At 31.0% G+C, this 22,862-nt stretch overlaps 1 protein-coding gene across 1 annotated transcript in view; it reads left to right on the forward strand.

Annotated features, from left to right (window-relative positions):
* LOC136983637 (uncharacterized) overlaps positions 1-22,862 on the forward strand; it is an 82,704-nt gene that overhangs the window by 57,824 nt on the left and 2,018 nt on the right. The window contains exons 8-14 of the mRNA XM_067280436.1: positions 241-299; positions 7,817-7,890; positions 10,463-10,531; positions 10,825-10,921; positions 13,157-13,199; positions 22,543-22,700; positions 22,770-22,844. Of these exons, the coding sequence (XP_067136537.1) occupies positions 241-299; positions 7,817-7,890; positions 10,463-10,531; positions 10,825-10,921; positions 13,157-13,199; positions 22,543-22,700; positions 22,770-22,844 (575 nt within the window). The remainder of the gene's footprint in view (positions 1-240; positions 300-7,816; positions 7,891-10,462; positions 10,532-10,824; positions 10,922-13,156; positions 13,200-22,542; positions 22,701-22,769; positions 22,845-22,862) is intronic.

Consider the following 22,862-nt stretch of genomic DNA (forward strand, 5'->3'; position numbering starts at 1 on the left):
TTATACCAAAATAAGAAATATTAAATATATTTTACAGTTTTAAACACACTGAGACATGCTAAAGAAATATAAAATCATCTTTATTATAGCATTTTAATACATAACAAATAAAACTGAATACAAATTGCAGGGGGGAAAATGCATATCCGACAAGGATTTTAAAATGGTCATTAGTTTAAAGGCTGATGTCCAACTTTTGATTGGCAGGATACTTAAAGTAGTTGTCAACTTGAATTGCAGGATATCTGAAGGAGCTCGAAAGTATCGGAGCCAGATGCATTTCCGATCTCTTGTCAGAGGTAAGATTGATATTCTAAAAAATAAGATAAAATTAAAATATTTTAATAGTTATGTAAATTTAATGAAAATTACAGTAGCAGCAGGAAAAAAAATCAGTTTAAGTTTTGTTTAATTTAATTATCTTGTTTTAAAATTTTTAAAACAACAATTTGAGTGTGAGGTTAAATTTATAAGTGTTTACTTGTTTGAAAATAAACAAAATTTCAAAAAATACTGTTGATTCACTTTCAAAAACACTGTTTGAAACATTTCGTAACAATAGAGCATTATTTTATTTGAATAAGTCTTAGGAGGATATTCTCGATATTATATGCAAGTGCTAAAATTTTTATGACATTCCTAATAATGGTGGCAGACTATCAAAATGTTTTAAAATATAATTTAAGATTTAAAAATGTAAAAACATTAACTAAAAACAAAATCAAACCAATTTAATATTATTTGTTAAATTGTAAAGACTTCTTTTTAACGATTGACCAAAAAAAAATTTAATCTAAAAGCACGATAATCTTTTCCAATTTTAATGACCAAATGTGTGACAAAAAAATCAAACTGAAATTTCCAATGAATTCTATGAAACGATTTAGATTTATGTAAACCTGCAGAGTTTTCCAGAGAAGTTTAGGCTGATAGTTATGGATCTGTTGCATTTTTATTGACTTTAAAATTATTTGCCATGTTTTTGGCAAATTGGACTTGTGTTTATAATTTTTTTTATCTCCGTGTCAGTTTGCTTATGTAAATCAAAGAGGTGTGATCTGGGATGTATTTGTTATGTACAATATTGCAGATTCATTTGTATAAAAAGGTAGTATTTACAGCCTTTATAGACACTTGAGAAAGCATTTGATTCAATCTTGGTTGCAAATTTGTGTGAAGCTAAAGTTTGTATTGTTTTTCCTAAAATTATTCAAGAACAGTTTGGTAATTATAAAGTTACAATTAATAGAATAGTACATTATTAAAAGGAGATTATCTCCTCTGTTATTTATTTATGATATATTAGTAAAACTATGAATTAAATCAGATTATTGAATTAGTATTTCTCCAATTAATCTTTGTTTCATTTGCACCAATTACTTGCTCATAATAAAGTGACAACATATATTGATTTTAGATAATTGCACAAAATAATTTACCATATTTTTTCAATTAAATCTCGGGATTTATTTTTAAAATGTACGTGTCCCCTGGTTTTTTTTGAGGCTGGGGTTTATTACTTTGCAATGGGAGACAATTAGATTAAAAATTGAAATACCTTAATTACTTGTTCATTTTCTGAACTATTGGAACCACGTGTTGACTGTTTTTATGGGTTGCAGTTACAATTATTGGAATAATTACCATTTTTGTAGTTAACCCAATTTGAGGTCTTTGAATTTAATTATTACAATGTTGTTTGCATCTGTTTCGACATCCTTTGGTTGAAACTCGTCATCTGTAACAGATTCGAGTTTTTCCGATTACACTTTGGCCAATAAGCTCTCGGCTTACAAACTGATTTTGACATTCCCACACTCTGTATTTGACAACATTTATAATTTTATTTCAAAATATGTGAACCTCAGAATAGAAAGCATCAATTGATTTGAGACGACTCAAAGGAGCAGAATTTTAGTTAAACTCCTTATCCCCATACAGTGCAGTATTTGAACATGTTTCCTATACTTTACAGCCCAGGGTTTATTTGAGTCCTCAGTTTAATTGAGGAAGAATACAGCATCTTAAAATAAATCCTCAAAAATGCAAATTACAATTTGTTTTTTGGCTGTTTTCCTACATAAAAATTTCTCAGTTATATTTTCAAAATAGTTAAGTTGTTCAAAAGATAATAGAGGATAATCAGAGGCAACCTGTTTTGTCCTTGGTATCATAGGATTATGAAATATCCATCAGAGGTGACCTATTATAAATACCAAAATAACCTGGTAGTTTAACTACCAAGTTTGTTCCATGCTAAGATGCCATAAGTCAGCCCACTTAAAAATAATCCTAATAAACTTAATAAATAATGTTTATATAAGGAACTCCATTACTTCCTGATGCTCTGTTTATGCATATGAAAGGTTTTAACACATTTCTCTGGCATAATACTTATGCCAGCCATGATTTCAATACCAAGATATTTGACCGAGTTGGCTACCATTACTTTGGTAAAGGTTGATTTTCTCAATTAAGGCTAAATAAAACACTCTCTTATATAAAAGTTTTATAATGTAAATTGTATTTAGTGTTCTGCAATGTTTTCATATCATATTTACTAAGCATAATGCTTTAGACCAGTGGTTCTCGACCTGTGTTCTGCAAATTTGCTCCATGCGGTTCATGAAAGAAATATTTTAAAGTTTTTATTGCAGATTTATTCCAATGTATTAGTTTACATATTGAATAAAATAGTTTTATTTTTCTTGCAAAACAATAAAGCAATAAATTTATAATGTGAAATTGCTCTTCAGTTTTTAAATATATATAGGCTAATGCTCCACATAAAGTATTGGGTTGTTCGGAAAGTAATTATTGCATTTTTCTATGAAAAAAACGAATTCTTATAATAAATAAATATTTTATTGAATTATATATTGACCATTTTGGTCAAATACCTGTTGTCATTCTTTCTGGTAATATCAAAATTTTTATGAATGTGAAATCATGCTCATTGTTTACAGAAAACTGATCCAAGTGATTTTTGACATTGTCATTTCAAATAAATGTCTTAGTTTAAAAAAAATTTGTATAGACCGGGACAAGTAATAATCTGAGTGTGCCCGATCTGGCGAATATGGTTAGTGTGATAACACATCCCATCTAAGCTATAACAGCTTCTGATGAGTTACTAAACTTGTGTGAAATTTGACATTATCATGATAAAACACTACACTTTGTTTGTTGATCAATTCTGGCCTTTTCTGTTTGATGATATTACTCAATTTGTTTACTTGATGGCAGTACACTTTCAAATCAATTGTTAAATTGTCTGGTAAAAGCTCAAAAACAAATTTCTTTAAAATCCCACCATAGAGATCGTCTCTCGTTAATAACATGTTGAACCCATATATCGAGCTTTGAAACGAAACCAATTCGTTTTAAGTAATAATAAATGGTTCAATTTAACAGATTTAATCTCTTAGTGATTTCACGTGTTGTTATACAGCAGATTGCTTCAATCAGTATCTTTATTTTGTTTTCATTGGCTTCAAATGGCCATCCAGAATGTGGTGTATCTTCGATGTTAAAATTGCCAGAACGCAATTTTGTAAACCAGTTTTGGCACTGTTTTTCTCTCAACACATCATCTCCAAACATGTACCACAATTTTTTTCTTGTTTGAACAGCATTTTGATTTTTTAGTTATAAAAAAGCAAAATATGCCGAAAATGATGCTTTCGATTTTCCGTATTTGATGGGTCACCGAAAAAAAAAAAAATAAACAATTGTACAGAATCACACAAAATTTTCTACAAATAAGCCTTAAAATGTCAGCTGTCGAAGTATATAATGAAAATGTGGTTTAAAATAAAGTTGGCTGGTAAAAATACATCTAATTCCTCTAGTAATAAAAAAACGAAATCACTTTCCGAACAACCCAATATTTAAGGCCATAGAACACCATTTGTTAATGATTGAGAACCATCACTTGAGACCATATTTTGTTCTTATTTGGTCTAAAGAGGATATATTTATATCTTCATTAGTACATTAATGGTGAAATAATCCCAAAATATTGTATAGATTAGAATGTTTATCCCCCTTTTGTAATTTCCTTAAAATAATAAGCACATTATCTGGGTTGTATGTTTAAATATTTTGTAGGATTCAGAAGTTGTAAGATGTAAATTTTGAAATAAAAAAGACAAATTAGATGATACTAAATTAAATTTATGGTAATTTCATAGTTATAATGTTTAAATCTTTTTATAATAATTGCTTTACACAAATTATTGCACTTGTTTCTTTTTTTTTTATCGATATTATCTTGGATTAATTTGTTTTACTAAATGTCATTTTGGTATTTTTAGACCATGTTGTATTAACACATTAGGAATAATCTTAATTTTGTAAAAATAGAATTAGAAGTCTTATTTCCAATACACTGTAGATGTGCTTCTGTCACTTACTCTAAGTTGGTTTTTTTTTTTTTTTTTTAATTCAGAAATTTTGATCTCTTTCATTTAGAGAATAATCTGAATTACAGATTTAAAGTTCAATATTTTTTGTTGTAGACAGTTTTTGTTTCAAAAATCTTTAGCAATTATTGATTTGAAAAAGTTGAAACTACTAAGTTTAGAAATCTGTTCAATGTTTATCTAATATAGCTTTATGGATGGTGTACTGTTTTTATCGTAATTTTATAATCTTGTATGTCATCATTAAGATTAAAAAAAGCGTATTATCATAATTTTATAGTGTTTTTAATCTTATCATTTATTTATTTGTTCTATCAATATTTAATTTATAAAAATGCTATACAGTAAGACCTTGTTTAGCACTGACTTGATATAATGCAGTCTGTAGTGTCGCCACCAGGCCGGTTTTCATCCGGACAAGCTGGTTTTTAAATTCATGGTCTGGATTAATTATTAATTTGTCCAGTTTTTATAGAAATTGTGATAAAACAAATATTGCCTAAACAAAATACTCTCAAATATTTTTATAAATTTAAACAGTTAAAGACTAACTTCACACCCCCACCCAAAGTTATCTCCATCTTACCCCCTAGGCTGGGTGACAGAAAATGTACTTTTAAAATTCTAACTTGCAAATATCTCTGGCAAATATTAGGTTTGTTCTAACAAAAGTCCCTAACTGGTTTGAATTTGAAACCGTACAAGGCATGCACAAATTCAAACCAGTTAGGGACTTGTATTAGAACAAACTTATTGTAAAGTGAATATGACAGTTTCAGTTTAAAAGTTTATAATTTCTATTTTAATTATTTAATATGACAACCCAAGAAATTGAAAGCCCTAAAAAAGAGGAAGCGAACTTGTAAATTTAATAAAGATTGGCTGACACAAAACGAATTTCAAAAACGGTTACGACCTGTTCGAGACAGTGTTGCCAATTTTTATAAATTAATGACACTTTCTGGGTCAGCAATTTTGAAAAAGGTGGCAACACTAGCGGTCTGCTCGAAGCCTAAAAAAGCTCAAAATTTATACTTATTCAAATTATCGCTGCATTTCATTGATTCATATATAATAAGATTATTCTTGAATACAAACCAATCAGCAAAAGGTGGCAATTCATCATAGTGCTGTACTTACCCTACCTAAAATCTATGTTTTTTTCGTGCAGTTTTGAAAAAATTAACATCATGGATGCTATAGGCAATATCGACTTTGCCTGGCAAATATTAACTGATAAATGCATGAACGGAGTGTGGAAGAAGGCATGGCCAGAGGTATCCAAGGATTCTCAATGAGAAGAGCCTATTGTTGACTAAATTGTCAACCTAATCGATACAGCAGAACTATGGGAGATATGGAAGAGCAGCATATTGAGGAGTTACTGCAGGTTTCTGGTGAGAGCTCTACTTACGATGACCTTCAAGAACTGGCAGAACAAGGAATTCATGTAGAACTGGAAAATTGGTTCTTCATCTTCAGAATCACTAAGAACTTGTTACAGATTTCCTTAACCAAAATCATTGATCAAACTTTTACTATCATTACCAAACTACCAAATCTTCCAGTCTGAATACCGGTATTAAATAAGTACTCACTTTTTGAATCTTTGTATCCGGTACTTTTTTACTCTCCAGAAAACGAACGTTTTCAGCCTCACTCGAGGTCTGCTTCAGCTTAAGAAAACAAAAGAACAAAAGAAAACTGGCTTCCCAATTATTTGAGAATTATTCTTCGAGGAACGTTTAGCTTTAAAATAAATTCGAACATAATTTTCAAATATATGCATGCGCTACGTAGCGTTGTCGTCTTCTTGTTCTTTGCATATGTAACGCCAGGTGTATGAAAGTGCGTTGCTGTCTTTAGAGTTTATACATATCCCTGCACGGCCGGCCCTGTATATTTCAAGGGCTTTGAGGGCCCTGATGTCTTCCATCTGAAAGGCTATTCCAGACCACGGGATACGCAAAGTACACCCATTACTCAAAGGGCTAGAAATGAGGATTGGAATCAAGAACCAGCCAGCGGATATGCAGTTGTCAAATACAACTGGCAATTTCAGGCTTTATATAAAGAAATTGCAATTAAAACTGGTACCAGATTGACATACAGAAGGTTCCCAGATATTTATAAATTATTGCGCAATGCCAAAGACAAAATGAATCATCTTTGGGCTCCAGGTGTATACAGTACTCCAGTGAGAGATGACATATTATTAGGCGGGAATTAGTATACATTGGCTCCACTAAACGTTCCTTCCAACAGAGGCTCAAGGAGCACAGATACAATATAAACCATGCTCGTTACACCACCGCCTTATCCACCTACACCACTGATCCAGAGATACACACGGACCTATCCAATGCCAGATTGATAAATAGAGCCTTTCAGATGGAAGACATCAGGGCCCTCGAAGCCCTTGAAATATACAGGGCAGGCTGTGCAGGGAAATGTATAAACTCTAAAGACGGCAACACACTTTCATACACCTGGCGTTACATATGCAAAGAACAAGAAGACGACAACGCTACGTAGCGCACGCATATATTCGAAAATTATGTTCGAATTTATTTTAAAGCTAAACGTTCCTCGAAGAATAATTCTCAAATAATTGGGAAGCCAGTTTTCTTTTGTTCTTTTGTTTTCTTAAGCTGAAGCAGACCTCGAGTGAGGCCGAAAACGTTTGTTTTCTGGAGAGTAAAAAAGTACCGGATACAAAGGTTCAAAAAGTGAGTACTTATTGATCAAACTGTAGTGATGAATAGATTTTGAAAGGGGTGCAAAAGCAAGACAAAGCATTTTGGATGTGATCTCCTGCTACAGATATTTGTTTAACGAAAGAAAGAGAAAGTGACAAATGACACTAGATGATTTTTTTTTGTGACGAACTCAAGAATTTCAGAAGAGCCAGGACTATCATCACAAAAATGAACTTTATATTTCTGTGTGCATACGTTTGTGTGTTATGTAACATATTTTTATATTAATTTGCATGATAATATAATTTAAAATTAAAGTAAAATTTGTTTATTTTTGGTCGCATGGTCTTCTTTCCTTATTAAAATGGCCTCATTTAACGCCGTATCATTTAGTACTTTGTCATCTAGGAATGCATCCTAAGCACTAGACAAGGTCTTACTGTATATAGGTTAACATTTTGAAAAGGAAAAAAAAACAAAATAATGAATGGTAAAAATAATAATTAATTGCAATTTAATTAATGTGTGATAAATTTATTTAGTAATATAAATGTTAAAGTATTTAGAAACTGGAGGAAATGCCAGAAACAAAAAATTTGACCTAAATTTATAGTTAATTATTACATTTAAAAATATTTTAAAAATTTACTTTACCTTTATTTTTTAATATTCTTTATATACATCCTTTTTCAGGTGAAATGCGCATTTAAAACTTCTAAGTCGTATATTCCTCAAGATGAGTCAAAGAATATCTCAGGCCAATGGATGTAAGTCTTGAATAATTAATATATGATCTTCAGCTTTCTGTGTGTGTGCCATTTAGTTTTTATCAAAACATCTACAACTACATCATTAAATAAATTTTACTGAAAGGAAAACATTATAATTTTTTAATGCATTTAATCGTTTATGACCATTACTGTATTATTTGTAAAATTTTGTTTTGGATCATCATATATTAATTTTCCAAACAGTAAAACTATTCAGTACATTCTTTCTGTTATCCAAGATTAGTAGAAACTTCTTACTGCAATAAGTAACTTCAAACCTATCCAAAATAATGAAAAACTTCTATACTTAATTTGTCATCAGAGTATTACAAACTATAAATTTGTAACCTAAAAATAGTATATGTTAATCATAAACATTTGAACTAAGTCACGATCCAAGTAAGGTGGCATCATCATTCATCTCTTCTATTTCATTCTTATAATGCCTTTGTATTAACTTTTTAAACATTAACTCATTGTGCTACTTTGTTTATGTATTATACAAAGTATAATACTGTATAATTTAACTTTTTGTATGTAATATTCAAAGATAAATAATTAATTATTTAGAATACTATTTATGTACTGTAATCTAAATACTAAGTACAAAACCTTTGATGTGAGGAGATAGTTATAAAAGGGTTACAATAAATAACGAATTATATTATCTCTATTACAGTTTTGTAATTAAAACACAAATACAATACATTATTACACAATCAACATATAAAATACTTGGGAAAGAAAATTAACTTGGGAAGAACTATGTAAAATATTTAATAAAAAAAACCTACCTATAATTTTTATTATTTAAGGTTGGAGAGGTGGAATAAAATGACCCCAACTGATGCAGTTATTCTAGTTTTTTTTTAATTATCCTAGCTATACAATAAACATTATTATACTGAAGTAGTGGCAAACCCATAACCTCCTTAGAATAAATAATTATAACATTATTGGATTGGAGGAGAATATGGTTGGTGACAATGATTACATTGGAGTTAAAAAATTTTCTGTTTTTGATTATCAAAACAGAAGAAATAATTGCTCTCCCTCAATCCTATCAGTCAAAATCATTTTATTCAACCTTCTCCAACCTTAATTCAAAGTTTAAGAACATTGGATGAGGTGTTTGTAATCTATTCTGTTAAGCAATTGAGTCTATTAATAAAATCATCTACCTTACTATTGAGGGTGGCATGCAATTGCAACAAAATGCGAACACCTTTGTCGAAACTTCTTTCTTCCAAAAGCCAAGGAACATCGTTCTCCCATCCATCGTGCTGCCAGCTCTTTTGTTTAACATGAGAGAGAAAAATCTTTTTTACACCTAGAGACATTAAAAATATAACAAAAGAAGACTCACCTATAAGTAGAAAAACGAATCGACATTAATAACTTTTCACAAATTGTAAGATAGCATTTAGATTAATAAAAAGAAACATTTAACTCTCCTAATTAAAAATAAATATATGTAATTTGATTTGTTATGTTGTAGTCGTGCCAAATTGAATTATACAATGTACTGTCACATTTTTTGTACTTGAAATTTATGACGTAGTTGCCATTAAATGCAACATCATGTTATAAATTATCAATTTGAAGATACCAATATGGATTTTTACAGAAAAATAATATTGCGAGAAAATATTTATATCAGTAAAAAGAAGCAAAGATAGTATTGAATGAGTACTAAGATTTAAAAAATATCAGAGCATATACCAAATTAATTATATAAGTTGCATAGTTTAGTTTTAAAATGATTTAAATGCACTTAATTATAATTTAGATTCCTGATCTCTGAGATTTCTGTTTTCATATTGCCTTCAGTTAAAAAAATATGATTAATTAAGGGAAATAACAAATGAAAGTGTATTAAAGTGACGAGTGATTTATAATTCCTATACAATGGAATTGTTTGTATTGTAACTGTTATATCTTTTGTAAGAACAAAATCTTTGGATAGCATATATGAACACTAAGAATTTTTTTCACAAACTGAAAAATTCAAAATTTAATGATGTCATTTTACAAACACATATTAAAAGCTAAAATTTTGTAATTTTTTTTCACAAGGTACAAAGGTAAACCCAAGTAAAATATTCCACCGTCACAAATTATTACTGGCATCGCTTATTAAACGGCAAATCTTTGCAGATTCATTCCGATAAGGTTACTTATCTAAGCTTAAATGTAACTTATCAAATATGTAACTTTTATTTTATACCCATAACTTTAAAGTTCTCTTTTTGTCAAAACATATCAATAATAACCTTACAGGACTGAACTTGGCTAAAAATGAGTTTAATATAAATAGATGAAAGATATATATTGATGACAACACAGCATATCCATTTCATACCTTTATAAACATTAGAACTTAAATAGTATTAATCCAGTTTTTAATGCTAATTGATTTTTAATAGTAGAAGAGTGACAAAGTGTTCTGTCTGAGATATCATTTTAGATTTTGAATTAACAATATATAAACAATTAACTTTTATTATATTTAAAAATGATGACACACAAATAAATATTTAAATTTGAATAAGTTTTTCAATTTTAATAGGTGCCACGGAAGTCATAAAGATCTGATGATGATGATAAAAGTACAGGATACTCCCGTAAAAATTATCAGGTAATATTTTAAAATATTAATATATTTATACAAACCAGTTGTTCAGATGCATCACTCATAAAAACCAACACCAGCAAATAACAGACAAAAACATTTGTAAATTTTCCTTTTTTCTTGTTATTTGCTGGTGTTGGTTTTATGAGTGATATATTTTTAAATACTGAATTATATGAAAATATTTTTTTATTTAGTTAGCAATAAACATTATTTTTTAATAATTAAGCTTAATATTTAATTAAAAAGTGATATAGATATAAATTAATTAAAATAAAAATTTGTTTTATTAATGTAAGTTACTTGTGCTATGGAACGATCCAAGTTAAGCCAGCAACTGTTTGGAAGACATTATGCAATCCATTAAGTCGATTTATTTATGATGAAACTGTAAAAGTAAGTATTTTCTGTATTATGTTGTTGTTAGTAAAATGAGTAATATATAGTTTAAAACACATAATGGTTTATATACAGTGTGATTCAAAAAGAACTTTAAAATTCAAAATGTTTTCACTATAAATTAGCAACCAATTCTGTAAGTGTTCTGATTGAAATGCTCTCAAAATTATAAAGAGAAACTACTGATAAATAATTGGACTATAATATGGCTATGTAATTAATTAAATACTAAATGATTTGTGTAGCAGTAGGCAGCTATGCTTCTTTCTTATACTAGATTTAATTATTATAATAAGTTTAATTTAGAATTTTCTGGAAGAAAAGAATCTGCCTGGGTAGGGATCTGAACCCATAGCTCTCACTTACACTTACTGTGTGGATGCATTGCTGATTATGCTACCTGGACTTTCAAACTATCTTTATATCTAAATTAATAGTTCTGGAAGTAACCATACAGGTCACTTGCAGCACTGACTGGCGATAACTTAAGTGTCCACGGCCTTCTCTTTAGCACTCACATGGCATTGTTCGTGTGTGTAAACACACAATCTCACAAATTCAATTTATAATTAAAGCCAAACAACTGCTGAATTATCTGGCTAAAATATCATAAATGGCTATGCAACTATAAACTGGGTTTGTGAGTTGATGTTTATATAACATGAAGTTTTAATTAAAATGGTTATTTTAGTTTGATGTGAGCACCATTGATAATATGACAGACGTCTCATCTGGATTTGATTTCTTGCCAAACTTGAAGCAGCATAACTATTGTTACTTTGGTAACTGTGAGTGCAGCTGTAGTTTTTAGCTTGGCAAGATTTGCAAGAAAGGATGGAATAAACAATTGATCTTTGAATTTTTCTTCTGGATTTATATTAATTAGGTGTCAGCATGGCCACTTCCTTTCCCCATATTTATCAGTCCTGTTAATTGATCTATTGACCTATTGACTTCCTCAATAAACATTTCTCAAATTCCTGACATCTGTATGATAATGGGATGGTGTGGTATCTTGATACAGAAGGATGCATGCACTTTTGGCATCATCATTTAACTGTGGAATGAGAAAATTTTCCAACATATCTGGATACACAATACCACAAATGGTTCTGTTACAGAAAAAGAAGAGGTTGTATACTTTATCTTTACTAAGAGTGCTAAACATGTTCCATATTTTCTTGTGGATTTTTAAAGTTGCAAATCCTGCAGTTGGATGTTCATTTTACCATTGTTGTGAAATATCAACTTGAACAATATTATCGTCAGTGACAAGACTGTTTCATCTTCCTCAATCCGGTTTGACTTGTCAGTAATTTTTTCCAGCATTGCAAATTTAGTTAATTTAAATGTAACTTAAAGCACATGAGTTAATTTATGATGATTTACAATATAAAAATTATTATAAAATATTTTGACACATTTTGATAAATAAATCCACAAAATATATGAAACAACTGATGATGATGATAAAATATAAAATTTTAAATATAAAATTACAAAAAACTTTATTTAGCTAATCAAGACAATTTTGAAAAAGTTTTTAAACATAGTTTATTAATTTGTAAATTTACCATGTGGGGAACAAGTAAATATTTCATTTTAATCCAAGCAGACACAAGATTTCACTCTAGATGGTGTCAAAATGCTTTTTAAAATAAAAACAGATTTTCTTTTTTGCAGTTCTTTTTAAAATTTTGGTTTCAGTTTTTCTTAAAAATTGAAACTATAGTTCGGTAAGGATGATCGACTCGTCCTTACTTCAGTCACATAAATGTGGTATTAGGCAACGATGTAACAAGTGATCGAACCGATCGGAAACAAAAAACAAACAATGTTACAGTTTTACTTTTAAAACATGCAATTTCCTTGAGTTTTGGCAGATTTTCCCAATTAACCGTGATGTTACTCTATTGCCGTATCATGTTTTCTACTGCAAATTTCCCCCTAGCTTCATTCGTGCAATTAGATTTATCCTGCACCTCTGAGTATCAGTAACAATAAAATATTTCTGTATAGATCTTGTTTTATAATATTTATATAAATAATCTAATAAGAAATTCTTGTAGAAAAATTATCAATTGGGTATAAGATTTTTCATATCAAACTTATATTGTAGGGCAGAAATCATTATTTATTCCATTATATATTAATTATTTTTATATTTTAAAAATTTTAGTAAATAATTTTATATTTTTTGTTCATCATTTAATACAAGCACTTTTTTTACAGAAAATAAATGTTGTCCAAAATTTATCAAGTATGCAAAAAATCAGTAAGTATTAGATAAAGGTGCTACCTTATTCTTATAATTATATCATATTTATATAAGATAATAAAATCATGAAATTTACCTGAAATCAAAAGCAACAACTGTCTGAAATAAATTAATATTTTTATCATTGGATGAACATCGTTTCTCGCTTTAAAAATGACAATTTTCATTCAAGAACGATTTGAATTAATTATAATTGTTTTATCTTTTTAATATTTATAATATGCTCATTTTTGGATGAAAATTATCTGTATCATTTCTTGTTTAAATCAAATCATCTGATATATTTATAAACTATGAAACAAAATATAGATACATATATGTTAAACTGAAACAAGTTATTATTATTATTATTGTGTTGGGTTAAGTGAGATATACTCGGTTAACACCGGTGGCTGTGTACTATGCCGGACCAAAGTCAAGGCATAGTAACCAAAACAGAAATTAAAGAAGTGTATCAGTGTGTGTGTCTGTATTCAGGAATTTTCTCACAATATGACATGTATTCAATATAGTGGCCTTCTGTAGTGTGATGTATGTGTTTCTATTCAATTGTAATGTGCCCAGGCTTTTGTGTAGTGTGTGTGGTATGACACCTGTAGAGGAGAGAACTACAGGTACAATAAGCACCCTATCCATCCTCCACAGATGCCTTATTTCCTGGGCGAGTTCTGTGTACTTGCTAATTTTTTCAGTGCATGCGTTTTGTATATTGTGAGTGTTTGGAATGGATATGTCTATAATGTATGTGATTTTATTGTGTTTGTCAATGAGTGTGATGTCTGGTCTGTTGTGGTAAATTGTTTTATCTGTGATTATGGCTCTGTCGTAGTACATTTTGTGCGTGTTGTTTTCCAATACTGTCTGTGGAATGTATTTGTAGTATGGTTCGTGGATGTCTGCTAATTTGTGTTTCTTTGCAAGCTCTTGGTATATTATATTTGCTACTTGGTTATGTCTGTGTAAATAATCTGTCTGTGCCAAGAGCTTGCAACCAGAGGTGATGTGTTGTATAGTTTCTGGCATGATGTGACATTTTCTGCATATGTCTTTTGTGAGTGTTGCATCTTTGAGTATGTGTTTTCTGTAGTTTTTAGTATTTATGACCTGATCCTGTATGGCAATCATGAATCCTTCTGTCTCCCCAAAGAGGCATCCCCGAGCTAACCAGCTGTTTGATGCAGTTTTGTCAACAAAATCCTGGGCCAGATCGTAAGGATGCCTGCCATGGAGTGCCTTTCGAGCCCACGATTGCTTAATGGTGTCTATGCTTTTTATATGTTGCGTTGTGTCCATATGATGTGAGTGTAAGTTTAATGGTGTGTTATTCGAGTCTGCTAGAGTTACTGCTTTATGTAATTGTGATGTTTCTTGTTTTTTGTAGAAAAACTCTCGCAGTGACTGTATTTGTTTGTAGTGAAGGTTAACTATGTCAATCAGGCCACGTCCGCCATCTTTACGTGGAAGGGTTAATCTTTCTGTGGCGGATTTAGGATGATGTTGTTTATGCTTAGTAAGTGTTGTTCTTGTTTTCCTTTGGAGTTGCTCAAGATCAGTGTGAGTCCAATGTATAACTCCAAAAGAATATGTAAGTACTGGGATGACATATGTGTTTATTGCTTTCACTGTGTGTTTTGCATTTAATTGTGTTCTGAGAATAGCATTTAACCTACTTTGGTATTCTTTAATTAATCTTTGCTTTATTTGTGTATGTTCTGTTAGTTTGGCCTGTTGGAATCCTAAATACTTGTAGAACTCGCCCTCTTCCATGGATTCAATAATGTCTCCATTTCCAAGTGCAAAATCTTCTTTCTTCAGGATTCCTTTTTCTATGTGAACTGTTTTGCATTTATCTAGGCCAAATTCCATTTGTATGTCCTTGGTGTATGAATGTGTGATTTGTAGGAGTTGATGAAGTTGTTTTTGTGTGGATGCATAAAGTTTTATGTCATCCATGTACATGAGATGTGACAGTGTAAACTGTGTTGTTTTTTCATGTCTGATATTGTAACCATATTGCGTGTTGTTTAACATGTTGGATAATGGGTTCAGGGCTAAGCAGAACCAGAGAGGACTCAAGGAATCTCCTTGAAAAATTCCTCGCCTAATAAAAATTTGGTTTGTTTGTATGGAAGTGTTATGGCCCTGAGATGTAGTGTTGTTCTCCAGTGCTGCATAGTGTTTTGAAAGAATGCAATGAGTGATGGATGTATTTTGTACATGTGTAGGATATGTAGCAGCCAACTGTGTGGAACACTGTCGAATGCTTTTCTGTAGTCTATATATGCCATGTGTATGTTTCTGTGTTGTCTGTGTGCTTGCCGTAGAATGACTGAATCTATGAGTAACTGTTCTTTGCATCCCCTGTGGTTTCTACGACAACCTTTTTGTTGTTCTGTTAGAATGTCGTGTTCTTCAACATGTTTGTATATTTTGTTTGCAATACAGGATGTCAATAATTTGTAGAGTGTTGGAAGACATGTAATTGGTCTGAATTGTGTGGGGTCTGTGGTATTGTTGTTTTTAGGTTTCATGTAGGTGATGCCCTGAGTAAGAAAATTTGGCATGTCTTGTGGATTGATGATGATGTGTGTTAGATGTTTAGCTAGTTCCTGGTGCAGTGATGTAAACTTTTTGTACCAGAAATTGTGAATGTTATCTACACCAGGTGTCTTCCAGTTGTGTGTTCTGTTAACAGTGTATTGGAAATCATGTATGTTTATTTCAACACAGGGCATAGTTGGTATGTTGTGCAAGTTTCTGTTTTCCTCCTCGATCCAGCCTGCATCAGCATTGTGCGTGACAGCACTGGACCAAAGAGAAGACCAATATGTTGTGAGTTCTTCTTCTGTTGGTGTGCCACTGTGCTGTGTATCAGTGTTTGCTTTGTTATTAATTTGTCTGTAAAAGAGTTTTTCATTGTTTGTAAATAATTTATTTTGTTGTTTTCGTAGTGTACATGTTTTGTATCGTTTGAGTCTACGTGCTTTGGCAGCAAGTTTTTGTTTTAGTGTATCAATGTATTCTGTAATGCGTGTGTTGTGATGTTCATGTTTTGTGTGTGTTTTTATTTTCTTGAAAATGTTTTTGAGCTGTTTCCTTAATTTGGGTGTTATGTTGTTTTTAGTGTATTGTGTTAGCCTGCCTAATTGCTGTCTAATGTCATTTATTTGTGTTTCTATTCTTCTCTGCCAGGCAGGCTTGTGATAGAATTGTGTTTTCTGTGTATTTGTCTGTGATTGTACTTTCAGTCCATGGTGTGTCACTACTGTGACTGCCCCAGCATAAACTAATGTATGAATGTCTGCGAGTGTAGAAATTGAATGAATGTAGCGTGGTAGTAAGTGAGTGTTCACATAATTTAGTGTTTTTCCTACTTCCTTTGACGTGTTGATTTTTGGTATTCGTGGTCGTTGTGTGGGATCTGTACCTGTATATTTAGTGAGTGTTTCCTGAAATATAAGTGAGAGCGTATTAACTAAATCCAAGTCTATGTTATCAGTGATGGATGAGGAAGTGTCTGTAGTATCATTAGTGGTAATTGTTGTATGTGTGTTATTATCAATGCTTGTTGCTGGATTATCCTGACAGGTTACATGATCTTCATTAATGTTAGATGTTTCTGTCTGTTGATGTATTTGATCAGCAACCTGTTGTTTGATAAGTTCAAGTGTTGTTTGTGGAATAAGGTTGTTGTGTATAATTGTTCTTTTTTGATCAACAACCCTTTGTTCGGTGACAGTGAGATGAGGATACTGTTGTGTGAATCTATGGTGTAGTTGTTGTCTGTATGCTGTCATGTTTGTTTCGAGTTTTGTGATGGTGTAATAAGTACGGATGATAAACTCGTTCATTTCTACTGTCCATTTCATCCGTTGGCGTGGTTTTCCAGCCTTTGTGGTCTGTGGATGCATTGCCACAGAAACACCAAGGCTGGGTTGGTTCCTCACATCTGTTGAGGGCATTGCAGTAGCCATGCTTGGGCCGGTGCTGCTTTCGCCACCGGTAACCAAGGGAGACTGTGACCTATTTTTCGAACGTGAGCCTCTGCCTAACCCACGAACGCGGACCTTGTTAACCCGGGCGACGTCCGAGCCGGTATCACACTTTGATCTAGTTATTACCATGATGAATATCTCCACAGAATGTGGGCGTGGTCACTCTTAGCTTCATTTCTCCCCATAGACCTTACTGGCATGGGTGTCCCTACCAGGAGCTTATGCTCCAGCCTGCATTGCCCTATGGATCAGTAAAATTACTGGGCTCTCCCACCACGACCAGGTGGTGACCACGGGAGAGTTATTATTATTATTATTATTATTATTATTATCATCATCATCTTATTTTTTACATGAAACTGGATTGAACTGTGTAACCTATTATGTAAATAAACTTTTATTGGAGCACCAAAAGGAAAAAAGAAGTGCAGATTCTTCAGGTAGTTTGCCATTTTCAGAAACAAGAAGAATAGTTTATACAAAAGGTTACACACAAAAAAGTTGTTATATGGAATAATTAGTAGAAGTGGAACTGAAAAACTCACACCTAAAATTTTGTAATCTCTGGAAAAAGTTCAGTAAGTACAGCATTATTAATGCTGTACTTACTGAACTTTTTCCAGAGATTGAAATAATTAGTGTTTTACTGAATGGCATTTGCTACAAATTGATATGTTTGTATGTTGTCTCTCTTTCTAAGATTTGAAAAAAAATTACTTTTATTTTAATAAAATTTGTTATGTCTAAAAAAAAGTTTGAGTATATTGAAAAGCACTTGTTAAACATCGTCATAATGAACATATCATTTTTTAAAGGTAGTTTTAACAATTATTAAAAACATTGTCATCAAATGCTGATATTTAATTATAATATTTTTATATTCAAAAATTTAGTTTGAAATAAGATTTTTTAAATCAATTATCATCAATCATTTCTTTATACATCAGTGGTTGGCTTTGGTATTACAATGTGTCAGGTTTAGTAGAGTTGTTTGTTTGTTTCAAAACACAATATAAATAAAGGAATTATCTGCCATGTTTGTAAATTTTAAAAATATTAATTTAATCTTTTAATTTAAAATAAAAAATATGGAAACACATATAGACTATAGTACATTAAAAAGCAAATCTTCCTATACATACCAATTTCCTCAAACCCTAGAAAATGAAGATGTTCTAAGCATGAGAAACATTCTATACTGTGTAGTGCTTTGATGTATGTAGTTTAACTGAATCTAGAGGTAATATTTTTAGACAGCACTTTCTATTCCAAAGTTCATGGAAACATTTTTTGAAATAAAATTATGAATGTTGTTGAATACCAAATGTGGGAAAGTCACCATCAAGTTTGTAGCAGAAATCTTATCAACCAAAGCATAATTAGGAAAACTTGATTAATATCTACACCATTTCTAATCAATTCAAGATCTCAATTACTATGACGACATTGTAATAGCCAAATTGAGTAAACTACGAAATTAGTAATTATGAGTTATGGTTACGAATTTGAAATAAACATAGTCAATAAATCATTTCGATAGTTCAGAAAATTGAAAGAAATACTTGTACATCTTTATTATCTTGCAACAGGAGACAAATAGGTGAACTCTAGGTTTTCAAATAAACCCCAGAGTTTAATTGAGGAAATATGGTAATACTTGTTTCAGATGTTACCCATAAATCAAAAGTATCTTTTTGACAATTTTACATAAAAAAATAAATACTTTTGTAAATTTGAACAAATTACAACTACAATAATCTGTAGAGAATAATGCTTCAATTCTGTAATAAGTATCAAGTGTAATCTGTACTTGGAAACTTCTGAAAAATATTATCAGACTTGTAATATATGTTTTAATACTTAAGCAACTCTTGAAAAATTTCATTGTACTGTACATTACAAGAATCTTTAAATTAGAGTTAAAATTTTAACCAGAATGGGATGTTTCTTATCTTTTTATCTCAAATAGCAGCAAATCAAGACTTTTTTGCTTCCTTAAATCATCAGAATCCTGGTGGTGATTAGAACATATTTTAAACACAGATATTTGTCATTTCTAACAAAGTTATAAACAATTCTTATGTATATAATTTTCAAAATTATACAGGGTGTCTCCTAAAAAGTGATCAAGCTCAGAAAGAACTGTCAGGTCCATGTAAACAATGTTCACTTTCATTTATTATCAAGTATTATTCATTGGTGCATTAGTGAATTTCCTCTACCTTCCAAAAAATGGACTAAAATTATCTCAGGCCCTATTTCAGATAGAACATCGTTTCCAATTGTAAAGTTGTACAGCAAATTAAAATTAGAAAAATCCACATTATCCTTTTCTAATTGAGCAAACAGAGGCTGTACCATGTACTCCTGGAAATTTAAAGGATTGTGTAAGTTAGACTTCCCTGCAGTGCTGAGCTGCTCTAAGTATTTGCTTCTCAAGCTTTAAGCAATTTCTGCAATAAAATGCTACGTTCCAAATTATAATCTTTTTCCTGTGAGATCTTTTGTGAAACCAAAACATATCCTTCATTGACAGCTTGAGAAGCAAACACTTAAAAAGCAGCTCAGCACTACAGGGAAAACAAATTTACACAATCCTTTAAATTTTCAGGAGTACACGGCATATCCTCTTTATTCTTTTTTAATTGAGCAAAATCTGGACTGTACTAATTTTTATCTGCTCTACAACTTTACAATTGGAAGTGTAGTTCTTTCTGCAATAGGAACTGATGTAATTTTAGCCCCTCTTTCTTAGGGAATGGGAAAATTCACTAATGCATCAATGAGTAACCCATGCTCAATAATGTATGAAAGCAAGCATTGTTTACATGAATCTGACAGTTCTTTTAAGCTATTAGCCTGGGTTGCTTTTTAGGAGACATCCTGTATATTATGATAATTATTTAAACAATTCCTATTTAATATTAAATTATTTGAGAATCAATTTTAATAACTAATAAAATGTAAAATGAACCTACTGTCACATGGTGTTATTAAATAACACCATGAGACAAATATTTTGTCACATACTATTAAAACGAACTATTAGAATATTCAGTTACTGACATTAAAATAAAATTAAAAAATAAGGTAATGTTTTGGATGATTGATACTATACATAGGGTGTCCACTTAAACATCTATCCTGGAACAAGAGTGATCTTTTCAACATTGGGTAGGTTATATAAATTACAACTTCCAGACTTTTATCAGGCTGAATTATGGCAGCTTAACCAGTTACTGTACCTTTAAACCAAATTGCTTTGTTCCTGATCATTACAATAACCATCTTATAATAATTTTAAATTTAGAATATTCTGGAAGAAAAGATCAACCTGGAGCAAACTTGCACTTGCAACACCTGCTAGCTGTTACCAGTTATTTTATCCTGACCCCATCTGATCTTTGATTCCAGAGCTATTAATTAATTAATTTAGATTTAAATATTAAATGTGGTATGGTTATATTTATTATTCTGGAAGAAATTTATTATGAAATTGTCCTTAGAAGTAGGCAGTTAAGTCACATTGCTTAGTTTCTTATCGTTAAAGTAGCCATAATTCAGCCCAGTAAAAATCCACTGTATGGATTTTGTTTGGAAATTGATTAGGTTAGGTTGTCAATTGCAGTGGACACAAATACAAAGCATGTCATGGTAACATGATATCCAATCTGTAACTAGTACAACAGGCAAAGAATGCTACATAGCAATTATTGTTACACCATCAAAATCAGTGTAACATGTTAAATTTAACAAGATATTGAACCGCAAGTCCATCACATTTTACAGACTGATGAAGCACTGTTTTCTTAGAAGGAAATGTATAATCATCACAGTGTGCATGATTGGGCAGAGTATATTCCACAATTCACAAACATGCATGACACCAAGTGTGTCAAGTGTGTTTTACTCTCAATGTTGGGTATGGAATTTGGAGTGACCAACTTTTTGGTTTCATATTCATTAATGATACCCTGAATAGTGACCAAACGTTCTAAATATGAGTGGACAATGACTTGATGACTTACCATTGATACATCTACAGGTTTGGGTACCAGCATAATGGCACACCATCTCATTCCTGGAAAGATGTACAGTATGTAAATGGTTCTGTGAGCAGTTTGGCAACCACCAGATAGGCCAACACTACCATTACATGGCCAGCATGTTGCCCAGACTTGATTTCTCTGGATTTTTTTTCTGTAGTGTCATCCAAAAGCATTGGTATATGATGCATATCCATTAGCAGAGGCCTTACTGGTATCACTATGTGCCATCCATAATGCCATGCCACTGAAGTTGGTCATATTGAATGTTTCCTAACAAAATATTGCAGAAATTAATACAAAAAAGTAAGCTTTGTTTTTCAAGGAAACCAGGTGGCACTATTGTGCATTTCGTATCTGAGATATACTGTGTTATGGCATTGCAGTATGATTGCTTTTAAATAAGCCTGACGTGTTTTGATTTATCCGCCCTTAAGACAACAATGTCATTGTCAGTCAGTCATTTTCTAGATGCCCTGATGTTTGGCCATACTGTCTTGGACGAAATATTGTCATTTTCATTGCATATTGCTATCAATGATTTACATCTGAAATACTCCTTAGTAGTGTGGTGTAGTCCTTTTATCATTTTTTCGACATCTGGTATTGTGCTGAAGGTATAGACCGAAGTAGCAGAGAATAAGATGGGCCATGTTTGAAGACATTTAAGAGTACCTCTGGTGGTTGAATATTATCCCAACATACCAGGCCATGTGTTCGTTGGTTGTCACCCTCAATTTTCCAAGAACTCGTATTTTTTCAAGAAAACCACTGGAGATAGTTTGAATATTATCCCAACATATTTTTTCAAGGAAAATATCTCCAGTGGTTTTCTTGAAAAAATACGAGTTCTTGGAAAATTGAGGGTGACAACCAACGAACACATGGCCTGATATGTTGGGATAATATTTTGCAATGTTGTCATTATCTTTTATAGTCAGAGATTATTTGAGATGATTTAGCATAACATACAAATTGCTACTGCAAAATAACCAAAAGGGAATCACTGGAACAAGCTTGCACCATGTGCAATGCTGGAAAGATTCCTTTACTCCTGTATATATTTATATATAATGTAAATTAAGTTAATAAATTTCTGATAATTTAATTTTACAAGCTATGTGTTATAAAAAATATCAATATAACACAAAGGAAATATAGATTTATATATTTTTTCAATGTTATAGTATTTTAATTTTTAACATAATCAAAATAAATATTATTTATTTTCAAATATAATTACTTTTTAGACAGGATTTTCTTTCACGGATACAAATAAAATCTTTATCCTGTTTCTAGTACATACTCTTCACGAAGTTGTCACCTTAATGAAGAAAGAATCTCAAGAATTTTGTTTATTACAAACAGTTTTAGAGAAAAATTCCAAATTTATTTTGTCATATCAATCAATTGAAAGCAAAATATGTCCTTTGCCAAGTGATTCTCTTAGAGGAAAAGTAAATAAGTATTTTTTTAGCAAGTAGAAAATTATGCAACAAGCCAATAAATAAATTTAATCTTTTCAGATATGTCCCAGTGGATGGATTGTTGAATTTCCTAAGAAAAATAAAAATAAATGCAACATTACATTTTTAGAACAGGTATGTATTTTTATTTCA

This window comes from Centruroides vittatus, unplaced genomic scaffold, assembly GCF_030686945.1.
Source record: "Centruroides vittatus isolate TY-2023 unplaced genomic scaffold, ASM3068694v2 contig_884, whole genome shotgun sequence".
Classification (NCBI taxonomy): Eukaryota; Metazoa; Arthropoda; class Arachnida; order Scorpiones; family Buthidae; genus Centruroides; species Centruroides vittatus.